The 25,219-nt window shown below is 33.5% G+C and overlaps 2 protein-coding genes across 7 annotated transcripts in view; one reads left to right on the top strand and one right to left on the bottom strand.

The window, feature by feature from the left end:
- LOC126915261 (leucine-rich repeat-containing protein 15-like) overlaps nt 1–13,109 on the top strand; it is a 29,065-nt gene extending 15,956 nt beyond the window's left edge. For 3 of the 4 annotated variants that reach the window (XM_050719791.1, XM_050719780.1, XM_050719800.1), the window contains one exon: nt 10,849–13,109. In XM_050719791.1, the coding sequence (XP_050575748.1) occupies nt 10,858–12,747 (1,890 nt within the window). In that variant the 5' untranslated portion in view covers nt 10,849–10,857 and the 3' untranslated portion in view covers nt 12,748–13,109. Of the gene's footprint in view, nt 1–7,311; nt 7,491–10,848 lie in introns of those variants that run through there. The other variant, XM_050719771.1, reaches the window with a different exon arrangement.
- The window catches only part of LOC126915304 (heparan sulfate 2-O-sulfotransferase pipe), a 120,615-nt gene extending 95,819 nt beyond the window's left edge, over nt 1–24,796 (bottom strand). Inside the window, exons 1-3 of one of the 3 annotated variants that reach the window (XM_050719879.1) lie at nt 23,519–24,796; nt 23,157–23,263; nt 17,251–17,388 (exon numbers count right to left, since the gene is read on the bottom strand). The gene's annotated coding sequence lies outside the window, so the exon portion shown is untranslated. Of the gene's footprint in view, nt 1–17,250; nt 18,567–23,156; nt 23,337–23,518 lie in introns of those variants that run through there. The other 2 variants (XM_050719887.1, XM_050719896.1) reach the window with 2 other exon arrangements.
- Between the last annotated feature and the right edge of the window lie 423 nt (nt 24,797–25,219).

Here is a 25,219-nt window from a genome sequence, read left to right as displayed (position 1 = left end):
ATGTAATCCTCTCAGATGCTGGTAGTTTCATACAAATTTATAATAAAATATAATAATCAGAGAAAAATTTTGAAGCTGGGAAATTTTCTCTATTAGCCATTCTTTTTCGAACTAATTAATAAGTATTTTAACGCGACTATGCAATATCATTAAGGACTATATATGGTGTATATTAAAAATGTAACGCAAATGAACTTGGGAATCTGCGAAGAGAAATTATTCCAAACATAAATTTTATTTAATAAATTTAGATATCGAATATAAAAGATCTGTGAAATTTTACCATAAACATAAAATGATTGTGAATATTATTTTACTAAAAGTAATTTATTTGGTTACTTACATAATTGTCATTATTTTTAACAATGTTTTCGTTATGTGTTTATGAAATTCAGATAGCCCTATTAATTAAATGTATTTAATTTTTGCTTACAAAATGGAAATATAATTGACTTTTCTTCAAACATCTGGAATTTCTCTCCATCTCAATTGTTTTGTAATGCACGAAGTAAATAAAAATCGGAGAAAGCTACAGCCGGACTATATGACGGATACGTTACAATGATTCAATTCAGCTGGTGGAGCTTATTTTCTCTCTGCACTGAGGTGTGCAGTCTGCCGTTGCAGTGATAAAGCATAATCTCCTTGCGATTAGATAAAATTGAATTCCTTCCTTCAACCACTTTCTTTAATTTCTTTAATCTTTAGAAGTATTTTAGAGGATTAACACATTAATTGGCTTAGTATTACGTATGCCAGAAGCAACCTAGTCAATTATTAATGACAGAAGAGAAAATAGGTATGAAGAAAGCAAGAATCCTTTATATTTATTCGAATTAATAGTAGCGAGTGATGCAAGGCAAGATATCCCATAGAAAAATCTAAAAATTCTTGTTTTTACCTTAACCCAGATATGTTCGTTATTCTTCTACAAAGATGATTGCAAGATGATCTTATTATATCTCGTGATTTTTGCAGCACTGTCCACATAACGCCATATCCTTTGGTATGATTGGACATTAATAAACGTTTAATTAGTACGTTCCATTTTGCACCCAAGTAAACAGAAAATAAGAAGAAATTATTTTAAAATACGGCACAACGTTAAAAATTCAGGCATATCTGGATTAATTGCAAAAAGCTTGTGACATTCTATTTTATTGTAAAATTTCGTGTTAATTTTTCCTACTTCGAATTATAGATTATAATATAAAGTCCTTCAGAATCGTAGCAATCGATTAATTGCAAAAATATTTGCCCAATTTTCCGATATTCTCCTATTTCTTTTTCTTCTTTTCTGTTCGTGATTTTTTTATACAAAACATTGCCATCATTTACAGAAGCTCACACGAACAGCGTACTATATAACGAGCAGCAACAAGTAATAATTTTCGTTCATCCATATCTGTCACGAACAAACGTGATTAAAATTAATTCCATCAGCGGTGATTCCACGCTGCGTTAAAATCTTTAATAAGACGTTCGCCGAACCAAGAACCAAATTGATTTACCGTGTATTTCGGCGTTCCTACAAATTTCCCGAAAATAATTAACACTTTTTAGTTACCTAACTCACGCGAATCGCGTTTCTCGTCAGCTGTGTCGATCTCACATTCTCGGTCACGATTATTGATCTGGTCTGATTAAAAAATACCTAATAAACGACCTGTGAAATTATTGGTCGTATAAATTATGCAAACGCCATCGAATCGAATTAGTAAACGAGTATATTGAACAATATTGATGTAAATGTAATAAACTATGATTAACGAAAATATTTGAACATTTAACATGGAAAACTGCTACGGACATAAATGCACGACTTCACGAAAATATTCAAACAGTTGGCGTAGAAAATTTTTATGTCCATATTTTATGCGTTATACAAAACATTTTGAAATTTCATTAGCACTGCGATGAGACACAATTGTCATGGTTACATTGGTACAATTTGAAACAAATCTGAAAATGTATGGAGAAATTGCAAGATATTTATTGCATACACGTATATCGAATAAAAAAATTAGTATACGGTAGAATATATGTATAATAAATGTTCAATGTGGTCCTACTGAATATTGAAGTTTATTAATATAATGGGTAATTGATTGTTTAAGTACTTTTGTCACTCTGCGAAACATATACTTGCTCCAAACATATTGTGATTTCTACGTATATTTCAATATTTGTTTGAAACTTTACCAATATAGTCATAACAGTGTGGATAAAGTTTCAAAATGTTTCCTATAATACACACAATATATTCATAAAAGTTACCTACAAAAGTTCTAATATTTACATGATCCTGTATACCTGTGTTATCAACTCGTAAAACTACGAAAGATACAACTACCGTGACGATGTTAGAAGTTAAAATTTACTACGAACATGTTTGCAGCAAATATTTAATGCAACTTGAATAATTCCATATCCTCGTCCTTTTAACGACGTAATAAAATAACGAAAAACTAAGAAAGAATGATCCTCAAAATATATTATCTCCTAATAAAAAACATTTCCAGTAAATTTTCAAGTATTTCTACGAGCATACTATACATCTGCAATCCGCTTTTATTTTTCAATATGAACGTGATGTCGATTTAGATGCTTCTAAAAAGAAACATTTCATTCCACGATCGCACACATTTGTAGATAACAGATGCGATCAGCAAATTAAAATTCTCTTATCGTTTTGACACGCTGACCGACACGAGAAAAGTGTATCCACCAAACTACCAACTACATTCAACAACGTCGAACGACCATCGGCATAAAACCCGGGGAAACCTGTGTAATTCCCGCGTAAATCTGTTTCTCCGACTGGTTCGAAACGTTTGCGATTCATTCATTCCGCTCTGCGATTATAAAGCGATTCTCACGAGCGTGCCGTGCAAGAAAAACGAGAAACGATCGTTGGCGGAAGATAATTCACAGACCCTTTCGGTATTCGAAGCCCTTCGGCTATGTTTCGATGCGCCGCATCCGATCTCGAGCGCGGCGTACGCGCAAACTTAATTAACTCGACGCCGTCCAAACGTATCGGACATGAGCTTTTTTCTCCCTTTTTACGTGCAACGTATACACGCGGTATACATACAACCACCGTGAGAGAGCAACGAGGCTTACTCGAAACTTTTCGCCTACCCTTGTAACAGTGTAATAACCGCGGTCCGCTGCAATCCAGTGGTTCTCACCTCCGCGACGTGGCATTTTTTCCACTTGCGGAAGTACGTCGACCCCGAGGATAGGACTCTACCGTCCCTCCTGCCTGGTCACGAACATTTCAAATTGGTCGTAGAAATACCGCCTGCCGACCAAGAATTTATTTCTAGACGGACGAGTACCTTCGAGGATGCTTGTCGAACCGAGTCAAATCACTGGATGTACGTACTTGTAGGTTTCGTTATTTTCACTATGGGTTGCTATATCTTATTTGGTTTTAGTTTTAGGAGAGTTTATTAGGTTTAGTTTTGGTAGTAGAACTTTTGTTATATAGCGATCTTCAATTATCTCCATATTTAAAAGCGCGGTGTCGTTGAAGCGATAAGTGGCTCGAGAATTGATTGGTTAAACGTTTAATTGCATAGAGAGATTAAGTCAATATGTAGATTTGTATTGGTTGAATGCATAGTTCCATCATTTGGCAGTATTTATATTTGTCGTTGCAACAGAGATATTCGTGTTGGTGTATGGTCGAGACGTTGGTTCTTCTTCGATTTATATTTCCTAATATTTACATTTTATAATCACGTCTGGTTGGTATATAGTATTCACCGTATGGTATGCTTGAATATATTTATACAAGGTACGAAGTATCAGCGCAAATAAGTATATGCGGGGTCTGATTACGAATGAACTATTCCATTTTTTATTTCTCTTTATATTCCTGTAAGAGAAGCAATAATTTATGCTTGTGTACAATTTTCGGAACACGCGATTGATAAATTTAGCCAAATCCACGTATTTGTCTACCTGTGTATTACATTATATGTGGTCTATATGTGCGCGATACTGAGAAGAAGTAAACTCATAAGTTTCTCATTTTCCATTGTTTTGTTGAACTGATCAGTTTGATCAGTTCCATCAAGTGACACCTGTATGGCTTTTAAACGCTAATTATATATTCTGATATGAAAATTAAAAATAGCGACGGATATATTTGGCGATGAAAATTGTGAAAACGTAGCTACTTAATTTCAATAATATTGCTTCATACGGTTGAGACCGGCCGAATTTTACATTTCTATTATAACTTCTCTGAGACACGAAAATAATACAAACTATAAAGTCCAAAAGTTTCATATTTACTTATATATTTACAGATTTCATTTATTAATCCTTTTAAGTGTGCTATAAAAGTTTGTTAAAATGAGTCTTACTCGTTAAATTAATTACAACATTTTTAACTGATCTATCACGAATATACTCGTAATAAAATTGTATAAAAACTCTATCTAATTCACTGGATAGTGCACTGTCGCAACATATTTGTTGTCAGTTAGATTGCCATAAAAATTTCCAGGTAATTTCATTAAAACCATATGAAACTTGAAATATAGCGAATTTCTTTCTTCGTCTTCTGTTCTTATATGTTCCTTTCGTCATTTATTGCAATTATCTAAAGCATATTATCTTAACACATCGACCATAACGAGGATTTTATAGTTTTTGCCTTGAAAACCACAAATAATGTCATGATACTTAACTTTATGCTGTAACACAAATGTTCTGCTGTTGAATAGCACGGTTTTTATTTTACAATGTTACATAATCATTTATACCGCGATATTTTTTAATCAATGACATTCATCTTACTTTAGTGATTCTATAAAATCGTAAAGTAACGTGCATCATCGATGACCATCCGTATAATTAACTAGTTAACGCCCACCAGTGTACTTAAAATAATGACATATAATTTCCTAATAAAATTATCCAACAATTTATCGTATAATATCTTTGTTAAAAATATAGAATAAATTTCTCTTAAAAGTGTCGTCTAGGAAGAAGCAGAAAAGAGACTGTCAATCCTATTGACTGGAAGTATTTAATCGAGTAATCGCTTGGACAGTTGTTTACTTTTGATGTACCATGTGTGTTTCAGTTACAAGATTATGAATGAATGAATTTGAAAAGCCACTATTTTATTATTTTTCTAATTTCTGAATTATGAGTCAGACTAACAAGCTTCTTCTAAATCGATATCAATTAAACTGCCAACGGTAATAACAGCAATGATATTCAAAGAGTAAGTGTACATGAGTGGTACATGCATATAACGTTAATAGATACTTTCGATATGTAATTTAAATGTATAATGTGCCGATTCCACAAAAACACAGTAAGTGCCTCTTCTAGTAATTACTAACTCGTCGTTCATTTGTATTCCCTGGATCGAATTCAAACAAATCAGCCACAAGTCGACTAAAGTATCCAAATACCTATAAAATTTGATAGTTTCTAGAATATATTAAACCAGTTAATCGTTTATTTCCTACGTATTATTCCCATATGTAAATTATCTTTTCTTCCAAATAGAAGGCATATAACGATATCTTCCAAATAAAATATCACGATAATGATTCGGATATTTGTTTATCGTATCTGGCATTTACGGGGAACAATTTTTCACATCGAAATGACCCGTTTATTAAATCAATTCACGTAACGACTACAGACAAACGTTGGTGAAATAGTAGAAGATCGGAACGCATGGTATCTTCCTGTGCACGTATTTCTTCACAAACTTTGAGCGCATCTGTATTCTAAGCGTTTCCAGGGGTACTTTAAATATTTATGATCTTCACTTTCTGTTCGAACTATTTTCTTACGAAACTGGAGGCTACGGGTTCGATTACAAAAACGTGTACTTTGAACTGTGGACAGTATTTATCGTGGAAAATTATCGTTCAAGATGCACGTTCCGTACCGCTCGTTCTTCTTTTTCTTTTTTCGTTTTCGTCAAATTTTTCTATATTCTCGCAGAGAATATCGCGCGAGACGTTGTACGAAATACGACTCTACGACTCTAAGAGTTTATAGTACACACCGTAATAATGCTCGACCGCGCGTTGAATTTGAAACGAATCTTCTCGCGACATGGAAAAGAAGATAAGCCGAAATAATAAAAATATATAAATCAATTTGAAAGTATACTAATTGAAACATACCAAAAGATTATTGTTGATATAAAAAGAAGATCGTACGATAATCTATATAAAGCTTTATATCTTCTTTCGTTTATTGATAGAGGAAGCGTGTTCTTCCTATCTTTACGCGATGTTTCCGTGTGTGGAACGTAAGTCGTCGTATTCGTCAACGATTGCATTTCTTTCCTTATATATATTTTTCACTCAATGTCAGCGTAATAATCGAACTACACTACTTACTATGTATGTACGAACAAGTAAATTAAATTCTTTAAGTATTCCTGCGTAGCAACATAAAATTCGTTTTATAATGCGTTTTACTTTCTCTTGGCGAATAAGATGAAGAGTCTTTAAGGACTTGGATTCTTGTTTCAACACCGTAATTCACTTTCCTCGTTCTCACATTTTATCAATTTATTTTTCACGTTTACTACTTCTATTTTAACCAGGTACCTTAAAACCTTTGATACATTTTCTTTTTTTTTTTTTAATACATCAACAACATTCTTCAAATTCCACGTATCACATACGTATAAAATAACGTGGAATTTTGAACTGAACTCTTTGCTTCTTTCCCATATGAAATTATTTCCATGGAAGTTCCACGCGGTCAACGCCAAATTCACAGTGACAACACTGTGAAACACTACTTCCAAAGTCATTCCCCTATTCTCGTTAAAATTACACTCGCGTAACAGTATAAAAATATAAAAAGGAGAGAAAGGGAATCTATTGTAAGATTCAAGCAAGCTCGTAACCCCAAACCAACGGCGATGCTGCAATCTACCTGCGTCTTTCTCGATTCAATTTAGAGAACCCAAGTAGAAAATCTGCAGGAAACAACGAAAAGCCCAACAGAAGCCATTGTTTCGAATAGATTGGGAAAATCTATAGAGTCTGGTTGCTCGAATGGATTAGAATTAATAATACACTCGGTTCGATTCAAGGAAGGTCGCGTAACGTACCTTCGGTTCTTCCTGCTCCCTGACAGTCGATACGTGACGAGATTTCGTCTCTAATAGCTACCAGTTTTAACGAAGTTCCATGAACGTTCGTTCCTCTTTTTGTCCTCTTTAACATCACCTCCCACTCAGACTGTTCAATCCTGATGCTTACATACATCGCGACGCGTGCGTGCACAGATCTATGGAACCCTCGAACACACGCAAAATCCACGGGGTATAAAGGCTTGCAAGACCTGTTTTCGCGATTGCCGTGTCCCAAGGAATCCTGTTGCGAGAGAACTACGTCCCAGGAGTAGACGAACGCTACAGTCCTTTTCGGTCTACGGTTCTAAGTACACGGTTTTTAGAATTTCCATAGCTCGCGGATCTCATTCAGGTAAGCAACTATATCGTCACGCAGCTTCTTTTTACTATATGATGGCGGAACATTTACTTGATATTATACTGTGATACGCGCTTTCTAGAATTCCGATAGATCGTGGATCATAGGACTGGTAAGAAGGACAATGTACGTCGTTAGGTCCTTTCTTGCGCGATGATGCGATCACGTTTATTTGAGAATCCATCGTATACCAGAGTATATAGACGATTGCACACGCTGTGCGTTAGGTTGTCCGAAAAGTTTCTTTCGTTTTATGGGGAAATAATAGACGCACAACGTTTTTCGTTTTATATTATTTTGTCGAATTACGTACGATCAATGGACTTGGTTTCACGTTTGTATGAAGGTGCACTGTTATAAAAAACACGTTTGCGAAAGAAACATACTTTTCGGACAACCTAATATTTGTATTTTCTTTTTAAAGTGTAACTTTAAGTACGTGGTTCCTAGAATTTCGACGATTCTCGGGTATTGTAAAATTTGTTCGTTGCTAATGCGAGACATTTTTTTAAAAATTTGTTATATACCGGATTATATACTAGAATAAACGGAGTTTATAAATTGAATAGGCGATATTTATATGGTCTAGGAGTGGCATAAATCGCGAAGGTAAGAACGTATGTTCTGACGATCCAGAAATTAGATCCGCTTTGTCGATCGTAGCTGTGACAAATCTATCGCTAATTTTGTTATTATTAATTTGAAATTAGTAATTTTTAGTTCAAGAGTATTTATGAGGAAAGTATCTTAGCATTTTTCAAAGATAAGGCGGAAGACCAACTCGACTTTCTTTTAAATCCTTGGATTTTATGGAACATGTGTGCGATTTCGAACTTTTGGTCGGTATCTTGTGTAGGCACCTTTGTATACACTTTGTTACGATTACGACGAGATTTTATTTACAAATTTATTATACCCTGAAAATACCTGCTTGCTTTTACCAATTAATTACGGGAAGGAAACATCCGAAGTCCGACGTTTTTGTACTTCTAAAGGTCAACATATTTTTCGTCGATTTCTCTTCCTTTTCGAACGAGACCGAGTTTCCAACAAAATATGTTTGTAATAGCATCCAGAGTAAGCTACGTAAAAGACTGTTGACGATAAATTTAAAGCGATTCAAAAAATCATTCCCTTTTTACCTCAGTTTGTCCTTCTTTTCTACTTTTGTTGCTTTGGATACTGTTACATAAGACTTTTCAAATTTTCTTCAAGATAGAACTGTGTTTCTTTTAACGAAATCTACACTCGGAACAGGTCCATAATTATAGTTACTTAGAAAATTAAGTGTAACAATTATTTTTATCTAAATGCAGAGAATTCGCGGTAGAAATTTTTAGCGAAATCTTGAGCACAATAATATTGACTATCGGATTGAAGCGAAGTATTTGATTAAAAATATTTCAAATGTAATTAATTGGTGCGATTCACGCTTAGTTACAAATGGTAGTCTTTTAGAAAACGAATTTTAAAAGTGACTTTTACGATTACATAAACGCACAGGCTTCATGGTAAAGTGAAATTTCGGATAAAATTTTAAATATTACAATAATTGCGATGGCAATAGTGAGATTTCGAAAAGCGCTATTATACTATAAAATTTTACAATAACATAATAAGAGAAGAATTTTATACGAGGAAATTTAATTCCCTACTAAATGTATTAGTAGTATATGGCTAACGATTAAGAATTTTTAGCGTATATCACGTTTTAAATTTTATATATCGTAACGATATTTACCATTTTATAAATATACAATATACGTACGTTGTAGGAAAAACGTATAAACATTTACAACGTAAGACGCATAAAGCCGATAAGGAAATAAGGAGGAAACAGCAAAGAAAGGCGGAATAGTCATAAAAAATTAGACGGGCGAGAAAGCTTTTGGAAGCTTAATTATCAAAAAAAAAAGAAATATTTTTAATTATGCTTTTTCGAGATAAATATATAACATAAAAACTTGCATTATTATTCACTCATAATACGAAAACGCGGCATTCATCTATAAGATATCAATCTTAATAAAAAGGGAATTATTATTGTAAAAGTTTGAAAGTTCGTAATAAAATTTTACAGCCTTATTCGCCCAGCTTTCAGCTTTATATCACCCTACGACTTTACTTTGCTCGTCGCGTCGCAATTACTTACCAGGGACTAGCATCTCGTCTTACTAACACAAAGCTGTTCAAACTTAAAAAGAAAAGTCGTTGAAAACAAATAAACGGAGCTTCGTAACTTTGATTTCAAGAAGTGGTAGAACCGGTTATTCCATACGTAATGCAAGTTTCCTTCAAGATGTAAAAGAAGGGCTATGGTAATTTCAACAATCCCGGAGTTACCAGGGGATTCATAAAACAGTCGAAAAAATACCATTTTACAAATTTCAAAACGTGTTAAACGTCATTCCTCTTCCACGTCTTTCGCTAAAAGCAACGTCGGTATATTCTACCGACGCGATAATATTACTGGTACGTTCGTGCAAACATAACACACAGCTGTGAAATAAATTATCTCATTTCCATAAAAAGAGAAGGCAATGAAGAAAAACAAAATCTGGTCGCGTAGACCCCATGTATTTTTCTTTGCTTTCACTCACTTCGCTTTGGTAATTTCTTAAACGCTTAATTCGCAGTTATAAATACGAAATTCTTTTTTTTTTTTTGTATCTTTGTTCTACTTCCTTTCGATTTTATCTGTTAAAAATTCCTAATTAAATTTATTCGGGAAGATAAAATTTCAGATTCTGTCGCTTATAATTTCGTACTTTTCTACTTTTTCGATCCCCTATATCTCAAAATCTGCGAAAAAGACAATTCCACAAATCGTCCTATAACACATCTACATGTTATATCATCCACTCATTGTTACACATCAGATACCGTATGTTTAATACGCTCAAATTTTATATCGATATATTAAATTTATTATACATTAAATTTCTATAGATTTAATAGCCTCCTGCGCGATTAAGGAAATATTATTAATGGAATTTTACGAGTCATAAATTATAAATTATCCATGTTGATAAATTTTCTTACGGATATAACGATAACAGATCAAATGAAATTTTACGAACAATTTTTGTGGATTATAAATCGTCCGATTATCATATTCAACGCGAAACTATAAAATTATAAAAGCTAAGTACGTAACTTGCAACTTGTAACGTGCAAGACGGCACCTGGTATAAAACTAATTATATTTTAGCTTTAAAGTAAAATAGCTAATAAGCTCGATCAGATAGTCTGTTCTCTGATAATTATAGAATCATATAATAAGGTCGATAACAAAATTATCAATCGTAACGAAGCAACATTTTTTAAACGACAAAATTCTTCTCTCCCCTAGGTACTAAGGATGTTTCTTCTTCTGTGCTTGCCCTTGGTGCTAGCGACGCCACTGAATCCAAGCCTAGAGGGGTACAACTTGGAACTGGTGGATGGCATCCTGAAAGACGTACAATTCCGTGACAAACTCATCGACGAGCTGGATTTATCCGGCTTAGGGATTCTTCGCTTAGAAAAGAACGCTTTCGACAACGTACCGTCTCTAAAATCCTTGAACTTGGCCAATAACTCGCTCGAATCGCTTCCACAATTCATGTTCTCCAATCTGACAAACTTAGAATACTTATCCTTAGCGCAGAACAACTTAACCAGCCTTGAAAATTTGTTCATCCGCTTGGAGAAGCTTCAGGTGTTGAACATTTCCTGCAACCCCATAATACACCTTCGCAGAGGACATTTGTTCGGTCTAACGAAATCCACCAGCATATTAACGGAAGGAAACGTTCTTTGGAGCATAAGCACGGGGACATTCACGAATTCATTCCTGAAAGACGACGAAGAGTTGAAATACTTGGAGAAGGTGAAGGCTGAGGAATATATCGAACAACCCAACGACGGAATAGAAAAAGAGATAGAAAAGGCGACAGACAGTAACGTGTTAAAGGATTTCGCGCCATCCACGAAATCGTCGATAAAGAAAGGCCAGAAGTTAAAATTGTGCATACCAAATAATATACTGCTATCTATAGAACCACTCGAAGACAATAAACAGGTGGCGAATGGATGTCTGGAGATACCAGTGAACGAGAAAGAAAGATCTGTCAGCCTCCGAGGATTAGGAATCAAAGGATTCCACGAAAAATGGTACCAATTACAATACCTTCCGTTAGTTTCTTTGGACCTTGCGAACAACGAGATCACAGAAATCACCAAGGAACTACTGAACGATCTTCCCGAGGATCTGATTTATGTGAATCTGATGGGTAACAGGATCAGAGGTATCTGGAACCAGGTGATCGAAAACAAGTACCTAAAGATACTGAATCTTCGAAACAATCTCATAGACAAAGTGGAGGATGATGCTTTCGCGAAAACCAATTTGACTACCCTGTTTCTTAATGGAAATCAGCTGGAGAACCTTTCGTTCGCTTCTAGTTTGCCCGATACTTTGACAGAGCTGATATTAGCGGCAAACCAGATCTCTGCCATTCCTGACGCGGCTTTCTCGAATCTGCCTCGGCTGGTCTACCTAAACCTGGCTAACAACAAGATTAAGAAACTGCAGAACAACGTATTTAAGGGATTGGATTCGTTGCAGGTGTTGATTATTACTAAAAACAGCCTGACAGATATCGAACGTCAGGCGTTCTCCGATTTGAAACAGTTGACTACTCTTTATCTTCATCGAAATAGTCTGGCAGAGCTTGAGAAGGGTACGTTCTCGGAATTGGAGAGTCTGAAAGATTTGAACCTGGCTTGGAATAAATTGGGTAAGATCACTGCCGACACTTTTGCGGATCTACCTCAGACTTTGGACTTCCTTCACATCGATTTCAACGAAATAAACAGCCTAGAAACGGCTAGCTTCGTCAATGTTCCCAGATTTACGTTGTCTCTCACTGGAAATAAAATCTCGAGTATCCCAAAAGGAACCTTCGATCTACCTACTCTCAGAGATTTGCATCTGAGTAACAATACCTTGACGACTATCGATGGCGACAGTTACGAAGGTCTGCCTCAATTGAAACGCCTTTGGTTAAATGAGAATCAAATCAACGAAATACCGAAAGGTTCCTGCAAGAATTTAGGAAGTTTGAGTATTCTGGATATTTCGAAGAATCCGCTGCAGACGCTACAAAACGGCGCTCTTTATGGACTGAGTTTGGTTAGAGGGAACTTCTTGTATATCTACAATAACCAACTGAAGGAACTGCAGGGTGGAGTTTTCGAAGATATTTAAGCAGATACAACGACTCGTGCACTTACTTACGTTCGTTTTTATCATTTATATAGATTTAACATATACGAAGATATTAGGTTTGGGATATTATTTTTCTTCGTTGAGGCGAAAGAATTCTTTGCCTCGAATCGTTTCTTTTTTTCTGATAGTTTCTGATAGTCGGTAGTTTCGAGTATTTCTATCGAGTTTCTGATATCTATGTTATCGATGGTTCGCAATCGAAAATAGCTTTATGTATTTGTAACTATCGGAATGTGATATGAATGTTTCCTTAGAACACCTTCCTTAGAATCCTGAGAACACCTTCCTTAGAATCCTTAGAACAGGAAAGTGTGTAAAAGAAATAAACGAATAGAAGAATACGAATGTCGTATTATTTGCAAATAAATTTCCCTCCATGCGTTCTAGGAACCTCCTGTAACCTAAATTCTTTCCATTTTGTAACTCGAAAGTAAGCGAAATGCTTTTAATCAAAAGCTTGAAAATTTAAGAAAAGAAACGTAAAGCAAATTAAGAAATAAGATAATTCAGAGAAACATTGAAATAGGAAAATGAAGCAGAAATTACTATCAATAATAGCGATCTCAAATCGGCAATAAGATTTATATACTGGAAGAATTCAATATTCCAAGAATTCGCAGAAAATTCAATATTCATACAAACTAAATACGTACACAAATACACAATACAAAGAAAATATTCGACTAAAAGATTCAACATTTTTAACCACTTACAATTTTCTATTAGTAATATACAATAATATTGGACTTTTCTATTTTAACGATTGCCAACTGTTACTAACTATTTTGTTCGTGTTTAAACGACACTCGAAAATATTTAGATCGCTCTCTGGGTAACTTAGAAAAATACGATGTAAATAAATAATTTACACTCTTATTTTTATCGCCTTTGTTTCTCTGCAGAAATACGAAAATATCCTTTTGTCTCGTCCTATGGCTGTAGCAGATATTAAGATGCATTAAAGCAGGTCTGACTTGTGACCTTGAAGTTACCTTGAATACGTAGAATGGTACGTGAATATACTATTTATCTATCGGCAGTGATATATAATCTAAAACGAGCGATCGTGATATTTTTTCATTTATTGAATTCGATTAAGATGCCTGCCGACAGCAAATTACTATATTGGAATGACGAATCGAACAAATTCAGATATACTACCGTCATTCTAAAAATAACTGAGAAAATACACAACCAGCCATGATTGCACATTTTATCACCGGCGATGGATTTATCGATCATTCTGAGTATTCGTTACGATAGGATCTACTGAGTTGATTGGCAACTAAGTGATTGCGGGTTTTGTCATTAGGTGGTATTGACAAAATCCGCAGTCATTTAGTTGCCAACTCAATAGATCATATAAATTAGTTATGATACATTTTATCACCGGCAATGGATTTATCGATCATTTTGAGTATTCGTTACGATAGGATCTACTGAGTTGATTGGCAACTAAGTGATTGCGGGTTTTGTCATTAGGTGGTATTGACAAAATCCGCAGTTACTTAGTTGCCAACTCAATAGATCATATAAATTAGTTATGATACACGTTATTCGAATAATGGAATTTTTTTTCATGTACGCCACTGATCTTAAGTATCTTTAGTGATTTTAAGTAGGATAGTTATTCGTCACGTTTGTAGAAACACTCGACCAAATTTTATTTCGTTTAGTACTTCAAATTACGGAACACACATAACGCGAATGAAATAACACGTTTCGTCATAAAATACGATAATGAGAAATAGAAAATAGAAATAATTAGAATTAGAAAATAAAGGGGGGCAACAAGATTTTCATAAAAATGTAACAATAATGTCAACAATATTTGTCACAAGGGACTGAACCTACTGTTTCTTTAATTGGTGCTCCGATAATCGAGATTCTCTTGCATTAGAATGTAATCGCTATACTGTGAAAAATATATAAAGGTAGAAAAATATATAACAAAATACATAGGACTTAAATACAAAAGTTTACGAAACATTCAAGATACTGTATTCCTTAGAAATTTAGAGACTAAAATAGATCTGCGCGTCTACGTTCCGTATTTTTAGCTATGTGCATAACCATATGAATTTGCTTAAACGTCCACAGTAAGTTGATCATAATTTTGAATCCATTTTTTGAATTTCTCGAAGAGACGTCTATTACAAAATAAGTCGCAAGTATTAAACAGATACTCGATGCTTATCAAATTCAGCTAATTGTACCACAAAGTCTAATTTCTCCCATTTCTATAATACACGATTTAAAAATACATATCTGTACTTTGAAACACTGCAAGCATAAAACAATTACAAAAATTGTATTTCGAACGACAATTAAGGACTATACAGCAACAAAGAGGATTTATCATCGTACAATCGCGAAAGAATGAATTCTCTTATAGCGTCTACGTTCGCAGAAAGCCAAATCAGATCATGATTAAAACATCTTTCGGTATCATTAGAGACACTCGCGAGATACTCAGGCGTTCCGATTCCGGTAGGACGCCCATTTCAATAGGAAAACCTAATTCAACGATACAGGAACGAAAGAAAACTCCATACGCAGTGTGGTGTAACATCGCATCGTAGCAACACGCTGGCGATTAGATTTACAAACAATAGAGCTTATAACCGTTGAAAAGCGAACGATAGAAACCGCTATGTACAATAATAAATTCCACCTAATTGCGTGTAGGAAAATTCCATTAAAGGCGGAGCGGTCTGATTGTCGCACCTTCTTCGTCTAATGGCGATTAAAGGTTTTCAAGTTCGGTGTACGTGTTTGCCCGTGAAAGGCGACCATCCAATATGGTCGCGGTAATTTTCATAAACTGGTTGCTCGGTGCTGTTCTTCGCTTTCTCCCGAACGGCTATGCGCTATATAAGTACGCGGATAGACGTATAATGCACGCGGTATAAAATGATGCCTGTGGTTTACGACCGGCTGGCCTTGACTTTTACGAGAACCTTGGAAAGCTCAGGTGCGACCGGATTTTGAGGAAAATCGACACGCTTCAAGATCGTTTTCATCCTACCGCTAAACGATCCTCTGGGAATAGGGACAGCACGTTGCAAATTTATGTAATTCTTTGAAATCGAATGGAAACCTCGAACAACGATCTAACGCGTGTTTAACACGTTTTGGGAGAAAACAGTTTTTAAGTCACACCGCGCGACGTACGTTTCGAACACCTAGCGCGATTCTTGCGTTTCACATTCGTCTTCCGACGAGATATTCGCAACGTGTGTGTCCTTGATCGATCGTCAGGGATTCTAAAAGTATTTTGACTTTACTTTGGTATTAATTCGACTTTAACTAAGGCGAGGTATAAGACCTTCGTTTGGTGTTTCCATGCGATCAATATGGTCGTGATTAGCGTTAGCCTACAGGAGTTGTGGAAACATGATTCTTGCTGGAAACGAGACAAATGTACGAAATCTGTCGATTTTTCTTTCTTTTTTGACTTGCTGAAAATATAATAATCTAACGAAGGTATAGAATGTTGCTATTATAACTTTCAAGTTACTTTTCGTGTTCGACACTAAAATTAGCGAACTTAAAGCGTCCGCTATGAGACTCTTGTTTTTACAATTATTAAAAGTATGAAAATGTATTTTTGACGATATTGTTGTATACTTTTACCGAGATAAAAATATAATTACATAACCATATTGCTTTAATTCTAATCAACTATGTATAATATATACAAATTCAAATTAAAGATTAGGAACTCTAGAGTTAAGAATGACATTGGTAGGATCTCTCACTTATGTTAATAGAGATTTATGCTAATTGTGTATCTTTCCCACACGTGTACTTTTCAGAAGATTCGTTCGCGTGTCTCAAAATGAAAAATCCCATTCCATTAAAAGTTAATAAAAGATGTTCGCATTAATCTAGAAGTGAGATTACATCATGTAGAATGTAAAAGCGGTAAAATGATCAAAACCATTCTATAATTGAAGCAATAATTCCAGCGTTGGAGCATAAAAGTCATCTGAACAAAACACCCAAACGTAATAGAGTAATCAACCAACATTTGATTTATAACATTCATTTGCAAGAAACTCGCTCCTTTTATTATTATAATATCATATTATTGTAATTTGTGGCTTGTAAAACACCGGTTCAATCGCAGCAGAAACTGTCGCAGGAAGTACCATGGTATCGTTCTAATTATTATTACGATTTCCGATGAATCAGCAACAATACCATAGAAACTTCACTTCAAACAGTTGCCATAAACTTCTACGCGGAAGACAATAGACTCAGACAATAAGACGCGTAATAAGTCTGAGTCACGACAGCCTGGAAATCCTTGATCTTCCATCCGTCATTTCGATAGTTACTCACGAAGAAAGAGAAGCAAGAAAAAAAGAAGGCGAGAAAAGAAACGACTTTCGTGAAACCATCGAGGTCGTTTGCGAGGGTGTCGCTCCCATCGTAATTTTTTGAACACCGACAAAGAAGGAACGCATTCTCACATACCAGCTGGTTCTCGTTCCGTGGCGAAGGTCCCGAGCAATTTCGTGGCACCGTATACCCGTGTTCTCCACTTCCGGTTTAGCCAACGGTACCTTGTAGGGTTATCGAACGTGCGTCTGCCAGGACTACCGTCTGACATCTCTGTGAACAGGTACATTATAACGTTACGTGTGTGTACAGAAATCGACGAGCATGTTGTGGATAGTCGGCGGTATAGTTCGTCGAACAAACGTAAAAATCGTATGAAATATAGAGATAAGTCCATTAAAAGTCCATTTTCACAGGCTCTTTCGATTTTAACGTCCTTTAAAATAGAGTACTTAGCATCTGTTAAGAAACAAGCAACGAGGTAATGTGCGCAGCTTACGCCTGAACAGAACCTTATTACGAAACGAATAGAGTAAGTTAAGTCAGAAAACGAGTTTCGAAGCCAAGTTCCAAAAATCAAGTTATAAAATCTTAAAGTATTGGAATAATAGATACATCGGAGAAACCCATTGCACACGTCGCAGACACGAGGAGAATTTTTATAATTTGAAAAGAATTGTTTATTACAGTAGGATCTGAATGGAGGAAGGAATAGAAGGGAAGAATGCATCGAGGAAATTCTTGCAACTCCTTTTCGCAAGTACAATGTGCATCGAGTAGAGCTCAATAATGCAAGTTGACTGAAAGGAAATTGTAAGGGAAATATTGCATTGTAACGCAACTTTGAGTATCAATAGCTTCGTATAACATGGGAAATAGTATGACAAATTCCAAAAAGCACAGGATCTACGAACGATTGATAAGTTAACGAGATTGTCTACTAAATCGAGAATACTCCTAACGTTTCGATCGATATTTTTATGATATTCGATAAAACAGAAAAAGTACAAAGACGAAAATCAGATATAAAATGTCTCTCCTGCTTAAACATCTTTTTGTTTAGTTTAAATCTACGAATAAGATTGTTTTACTACTTTAGCATTGCACTTCTACGAGATTAAAAAACAATGTGATCTATATATGTATATCATGTTCTTCCTCAATAATCTTCGCGTCTTAACGAGAGTTACGCAATCGAACGATATCGTCTACGCGTTAAAATTACTACATCAACGTCATTGGATTTGATGAATGGTTTCGAATATTCTCATGTCATTGAGTAATATAATTTTGGTAATTTCCGATTGCTTCCCCGATGGGTTTCTGTGTGATTCAACAGGTGTTGAAGACGACTGGTTTAATGACTATACCATGGAAGGATATAATTGTATAATACGATGTGGTTAGGTAGATATGTAAATTAGGAAGAAATTTAGGTCTATTGAATTAATTGATCGAAGAGCTTCGAAGAGATTTTGGAAATATCATCGAGCCTCTCTGTTGAAATTTTTGAAATATTTTGAAATTTAGGTCTATTGAATTAATTGATCGAAGAGCTTCGAAGAGATTTTGGAAATATCATCGAGCCTCTCTGTTGAAATTTTTGAAATATTTTACAGTAAAACGTTTAATTTGTGCTAAAAAAATTCACACGTGTTTTCCATGTATTTTCGTACAATGATAAAAGTAGAAAAGTAAAAAAGAAATTAATAACGTAGAAATCGATCTTTGTGCTACATGAAAAGTTGTCATTCTTTTCAAACATCGCTATGTCGAGAGGAAAAATTATATTGTCAGTACTTGATCAATCACTCGCATCTTCAAAAAAATCGGTGAACAGTAAAATTTATAGCTGGCATTGCGAATGATGAATTTCATACAGTAATAACAATAAAAAACGGACAAAACATCCAATGTATGAACAGATAGAGGTAAAAAGAAGAGAAAGAAACTAAGCTTTGATGGACTTTCTAGTCTCCAGCTGAGATCCATCGAATGCCGATCGTCACGATCATTCTGATTATTACCTAAGGTGTTTAACACTCTAAAACATCGATGTAACTTCACTTTTGCATACAATAGATACTTTGTGTAGGATGTCATATATTTTTAACGCTTTAATAGCAACTATTGAGCGCCGTAAAAGTTCCTAAAATACAAACTGTTTTAATATGCAAATGTAGTCTTTGAGCGCTCGATGACATAAGTCCAACGAAAGGACATAAAATGCAAGTGAATGGTATAGAACCTACGAGATGCAAAGATAAAGTTAATATACATACGTGAATAAAATATATACAACATTTTTGTAACTGAATTCTATAACAATAAATTTAATTACGTAAAGGAAAATTAATTAAAATTTATTTAAATTCCCTTGGCATCCTTTATGTTCTATGAAACTAATCTGTAACGCGTGTAGGTTTCTGGATAAAGTTAATTACATGTAAATAATCTAATAAATCAAATAAACCAGATTAATTACGTAGAAATAAAATTAATTTCAATCCATTTAAATTGAGAATTTTTCCATTCTGTTATGAAGATAGGTAACGCGTGATACGTTTTTAGATAAAATCAGTTAATAAGCTAATAACTCAAATTTAATTGCTACCTAAATAAATTGATTATTGGTGAATATCTTTATATTCTATCATATATAAGAAAAAACTTGTGACACATCGCTACTGGCTAGTTTTTAGATAAAGCAGCCGATTGATAATATGTTAATGCATCTACATGTAAATCGATTTTATAACCAGTATACCTCGAATGTGTAGATAACGTTGCAAAAAATTGGGCGGAAGTATAACGTCGGAATTAAGTAGGTCACCGAACTCGACCATAGCGGCAAAGAAAAAAAGAAAGAAAAAAGAAAAGGATGCCATCGAATCTCGAACGAACGTTAACCGGAGAAAATGTATAACTGCAGAGGAGAAAGGTCCAAAAGCCAGGTTCATTGGCCTTCTTCTTCTTCCGAAGGTGCGCATGTGATGTCCATAAAACACCTTTTTAGTGTGCCTAACGCTCCAGTCCATTTAATGCGATCACGTGAAATGAACAAAAAAAAAAAAAAAAAAAAAAATGATAAATATTTCACGAAGACATATCGAGGATAGAGAGTCGGATTTTGATTCACAGCCAGAAAGTGGTTCTATGTCGGTACTTTCAACTATAGTGATCGATGAATCGAGAAAGCTGACATGATCTTCAAGGTTTTCACATAACTTGATAGTATTTTGATATTAAGCCTTGATATGCTTGGTATATAAGCTTCAATATGTATAACTTTTATATTTCTGTAAAATCAAATTGAAATTATTGATTCATTATTGAATTATAATGTATATAAACTTTCTTAATGTATATAAATTTTTTATGCACTGATAAGGAATTTTAAACAAAAACGTGTAGAACGTAGGTAATATGCAGAAATATTCAAAATAAAGTACTAGTTATAATATTTAGTGTGTGAAGAAGTTTCCATTTATCCTCTGTTGCTTTAGTTGTATTCAAAAGAATATAAATTGACTAATATGTTTCTTTGCGTAGCTAACGATAATAATAATTTCTTGAATAGATCAGATATCAATAGTAATAAATAAACTATTAAATACCGTCTCTCTAAACTAAATTTTGTAATTCATTCGCAATAAATTAACGCCTTGATGTCACAAGCATAAAGTTAGAATGTTGCAAAATATATAAAAAAAATTTTAGTAAAAAAATAAAGTATCCCACTGATTACCTTTTGCATCTGTAAGTATAGCGTAGGTACTAGTTTACGATTACAAAGCGTTCCACAAAGCATTTCACGAGGCTAGTTTAAAAAATTAAATTCTTAAACATTCAGGTCAAATAGAATCGGTTTCGGTTTAGATTGGTCTTTCGAAAACGTCCAATTCCGAACATTTAGCTATCTTTTGCTTATATCTTTTTCACTATGCGTATGCTCGATGTTACAAACGTTGAATAGATGATTCTTCGGTGAATAAATAACGCTCACATGATTTCATCTTCTCGCGTGGGCGAGGTAAAAGTTCTTCCGCTGTTTCGTGAATGAAAAACGTTCGGTGTCGCTGTAGGGAGGCACAATGTGAAATTTGCATAAGATGGGAAATGCGATTAGGAATAGGTCGACTGAAACAAGTCTAGAACAAGTCCAGAACGAAGTTAGTGGTGGTAATAATAGAGTATAAGATAATTAAGCATGGTCAGAGATACGTACGAAGACCGCAAATTTTTATACATTTACAGGTAATTGGATGGTGTTTACATAAATGGACAGAATGTTACAATATTTAAGAAGTAAAACGATTCTCTATCTAAATTACATTTTCTTCGATTATATTCGTAAAAATATAAATTTCCATAAACATATAACAGTTTGATAATAATAGACAACATACTAAATTCATCTGTGAAGTGTAATTTTTGTAATTTTCACTTAACGCATCCTTGACAAATTATTACACTATCCAAATTCAAAATTAAATCAAAATTGAATTAAAATTTAGAGCGAACATTCGAAAGACATATAATCTTTTGATCAAAGGGAAATTTTTCTTCTTACGCTTTATCGTTGAATATAAATTTAAAATTGATGTTAAATGCCTAAATTTGAAGTGATAGTAATAACGCGCCGTTTTACGTTAACTCTTCATTCATTTAATTATTACTACACAACTGAAGGTAATTAAAATTTAAAATCATCAGTAGGGTAGCAAAAATAAACTGTAAAAGGTGCAACCACCTTACTTGTTTTAAGTGTAATGTAATAGTAATATAGAATGATAGTAATTAGTATGATCCGGAGTGTGCAGTATAATATTCTTCTAAAATCGCAAATGAAAAGTTGTCGTCCTTACTTGTAACGCGAAACTGCTTGCAAAACTGACGCCCGGTATTTCTGTACCAGCAAAACTGGACTCTGGTTTGAATTACACCCGACATCGTGTTGTACGATTTCCGAGATCGAAATGCACGATGGACACCGACCTGATAAACTAGACTTCCTACATTTATTTCCAATGATACCATTATGAAACCTCAGATAGGTTTCATTTGTGAATGTCGTTGCATCTTTTTTAAACCTTCATCCCTTTAAGCGTCACAACTGAGTTACAGATTTGTCACGTCGATCAACTCCACAAAAGGAAAAGTAGAGAAAATTGATGAAATTATACGAGATAAGGAACGATCAAACCTACGGGCAAGCGTTTTAGAACCAAGATTTTAAAAATTTCAAAAAGTGGAGATAACAAATTTGGCCTTTGAACAGTTCAATCGATAAATCAATCACACGGTGACTTTCAAAATATGTTAATTTCAAGATTTGAACGTAATGCGCGTCAATATCTATAAATTACACGAAATTATTTAGTAATCGGATATTTTATTCATAAGTCCTCAAGAATTCGAAGATTTTCGAAAGTCCTTAAAATCAATAATTCTTGTGCCCGATTGAGTGACTTATAATTTAAATGGCTAGCTTATTTCGGTCAAGATTATTTCTCTAATAACATCATTCTTGTTATTACTTAATGTTAATATTTAATCGAACGATGTTCTATTTAAATAAATTTAACTACCAATAGCTAATTAAAATATACTTACAAAAAACGTTTGTAATAATAAATATTAATCTGATTGGAAAAGTTACTTGAGAAAGATTCTCCACGATCGCTAAAAATTTGATAACAATTAAACAGCGAAACTTGCATAAAACGCAGAAAGATGCAGAGACAGCTCCTCGTGTTTTAGCGTGGTACTAACATGAAATTTTGCAATCATTTCCGCATTCTTTGATCATGTACCAAGGTGTTGGATTACGGCGAACAAAAAATTTGAATTTTATGATAATTAATCGAAAACAATGAGAGCTTAGGTACGATCAATCATACATCGCTATAACTGTATCGCAACAAAGCGTAAAGATTAATAATACATATGCCGTAAATCTTACATGCATAGTCATATATTATGCGTGCAAGCGATTTAAATATCAATGTATATGTATGTTAAAATATCAGAATAGTTACCCTCAAATAAAATTGCGAATGAATCAATTTCTTCTTATGTTGTCACACCATTGACAGAAATTTTATGATAGCCTCTATACTATATGTACATAGACTGCAGAATCAACCTATAATTAGAAAAATTACAAGTATTTACATTATGTGTAAAATGTATATTATAGGTTAAGGTTATAATACCAAAAATTAAAAATTATAATAACATAATAACATTAATGATAAATATTAATATATTATATAAACTTTAACTTTCTTTTAAAAAAAGGATGGATAAGGCAAAATGGCAAATTGTGTAAATTATGTTGAAAATTTCAGTTTTAGCTTTTTAATGTTAATTTCCCTTGAGTTATTATAATGATACTTACAGAACTTTGTCCCTTTTGTATTCATAAAATAAATAAATATTTCATAATAATTCAACTATTTGATTAGAACAACAACATCCTTAATATGTATATAACTTTCTTTTTAGTCCTTTTTTGGATCGAAATTCGCGTGAGAATATTACATATTGCTGCATTTCTTTGATATAAAATTTACGATCATGATTCTCGCATTTCCATAAATTATTGCCATGCACGCAAACTCACAGAGGGAAAAACTAACGATTTCGTTACGGTTGTCGATTCCGCGGAAGCTCTTCGAAATTCGATTCGACATGATTCGATTTCACCTTCTAACACGAGTTCGAAAGTAATTCTAGCGTGGGACATTGTGTAGGCTGGATCGCGTGTTGGGTGACAGAAAAAGCTGCTTTTGATGAAACGCAACACCGAATACTATCTATGAACTATTTATTCAAGTTCGACAGCAAGATTGTTAATACATAATTTATAGGTTACATACATAATATAAGATTATTTTCGATAGCTTGCAATTATTTAATGATAAATTACATTATGTATTTACATTTTCTTTTATTAACTGTTATTAAATCGTGCGTTGGTTTCATGCATGATTACTGTAATTCAATAAATTACTATAATTTATAGAAATCACGATTATGAAGTTATTTGCTTTTATGAATGAGTGAACGTACCTGACCCTTTTCCTTATATCTTTCTCGTGTTGTTGTAAGAAAATTGAACAGAGAATAGCTAGTAAACAATATTAAATTACCAATTTAAGAATTTAAGAGGATCGCAAAATATTAATATTCTTTAACGTTTCAATTTAAAAAATTGATATTCATATTACCTAATTCTTTGAATATAAACAGAAGAATATTGTTTTATTCATAGAGATGATTCTTCCATCTAGAAGTTGAGTAATAACTTAACATAACATATGTAACTAGTAAAGCATAAATATTCCAGTGACTTTATGTCCTGAATAGCAATGAATTCAATTAACCCACTCAATATGACTGTGTTCCTAGTGATGATGTGATTGAACTCAATAAATATAAAATAAAATAAAAAGGATATCGAAAATTAAAAACATTGAAATTATATCAATCAATGATCTTGTATAAAAATTCTGTATTAAGAAAAAATATCTTTTGTAAAGAAATAGTATTTCTATTCTATGAGAAAATAATATTCAATTTGACTGTTTAAGCCAGTGATCAATTGTTTATACTAATTTCTGAAATACTAATAAATATGATATAAAGGAGAAAACATACACCCTTGATCAACTTATGATGGATGGTTTCTCATATTTTATTATTTTATCTTTTATTACATATGTAATTAATTAGAGTATATCATTTAAGACTGTATACAGTAATTACGTTTTTAATGATAATGTACATTTAAATATTATATTCAAAATATGTCCATCATAGTAAAAATAAGATATTTCCAATATATATAATTTCCAGTTAAAATCATTTCGCTATTATTTTTTCTAAGTGTATTTTAGAATATGTTTAAATAAATTTATATCTCATATATAATATTAATAGAAACATTTGTATGGTGCAACAGTAGAATGTTATTGGTATTAATTTAACCAAATATTTTATTACTGAATATTGAAGAGTCTAGTGATGTCACATCACTTTATTGAAATGGATTTATTTATGTAATCTATACTAAAAGTAATTCCATCTTTAACTTTTT

Source organism: Bombus affinis, chromosome 1, assembly GCF_024516045.1.
Source record: "Bombus affinis isolate iyBomAffi1 chromosome 1, iyBomAffi1.2, whole genome shotgun sequence".
Taxonomy (NCBI): Eukaryota; Metazoa; Arthropoda; class Insecta; order Hymenoptera; family Apidae; genus Bombus; species Bombus affinis.
Note: the sequence above shows the minus strand (reverse complement) of the source record. Positions and strands in the feature narration are given on the sequence as shown.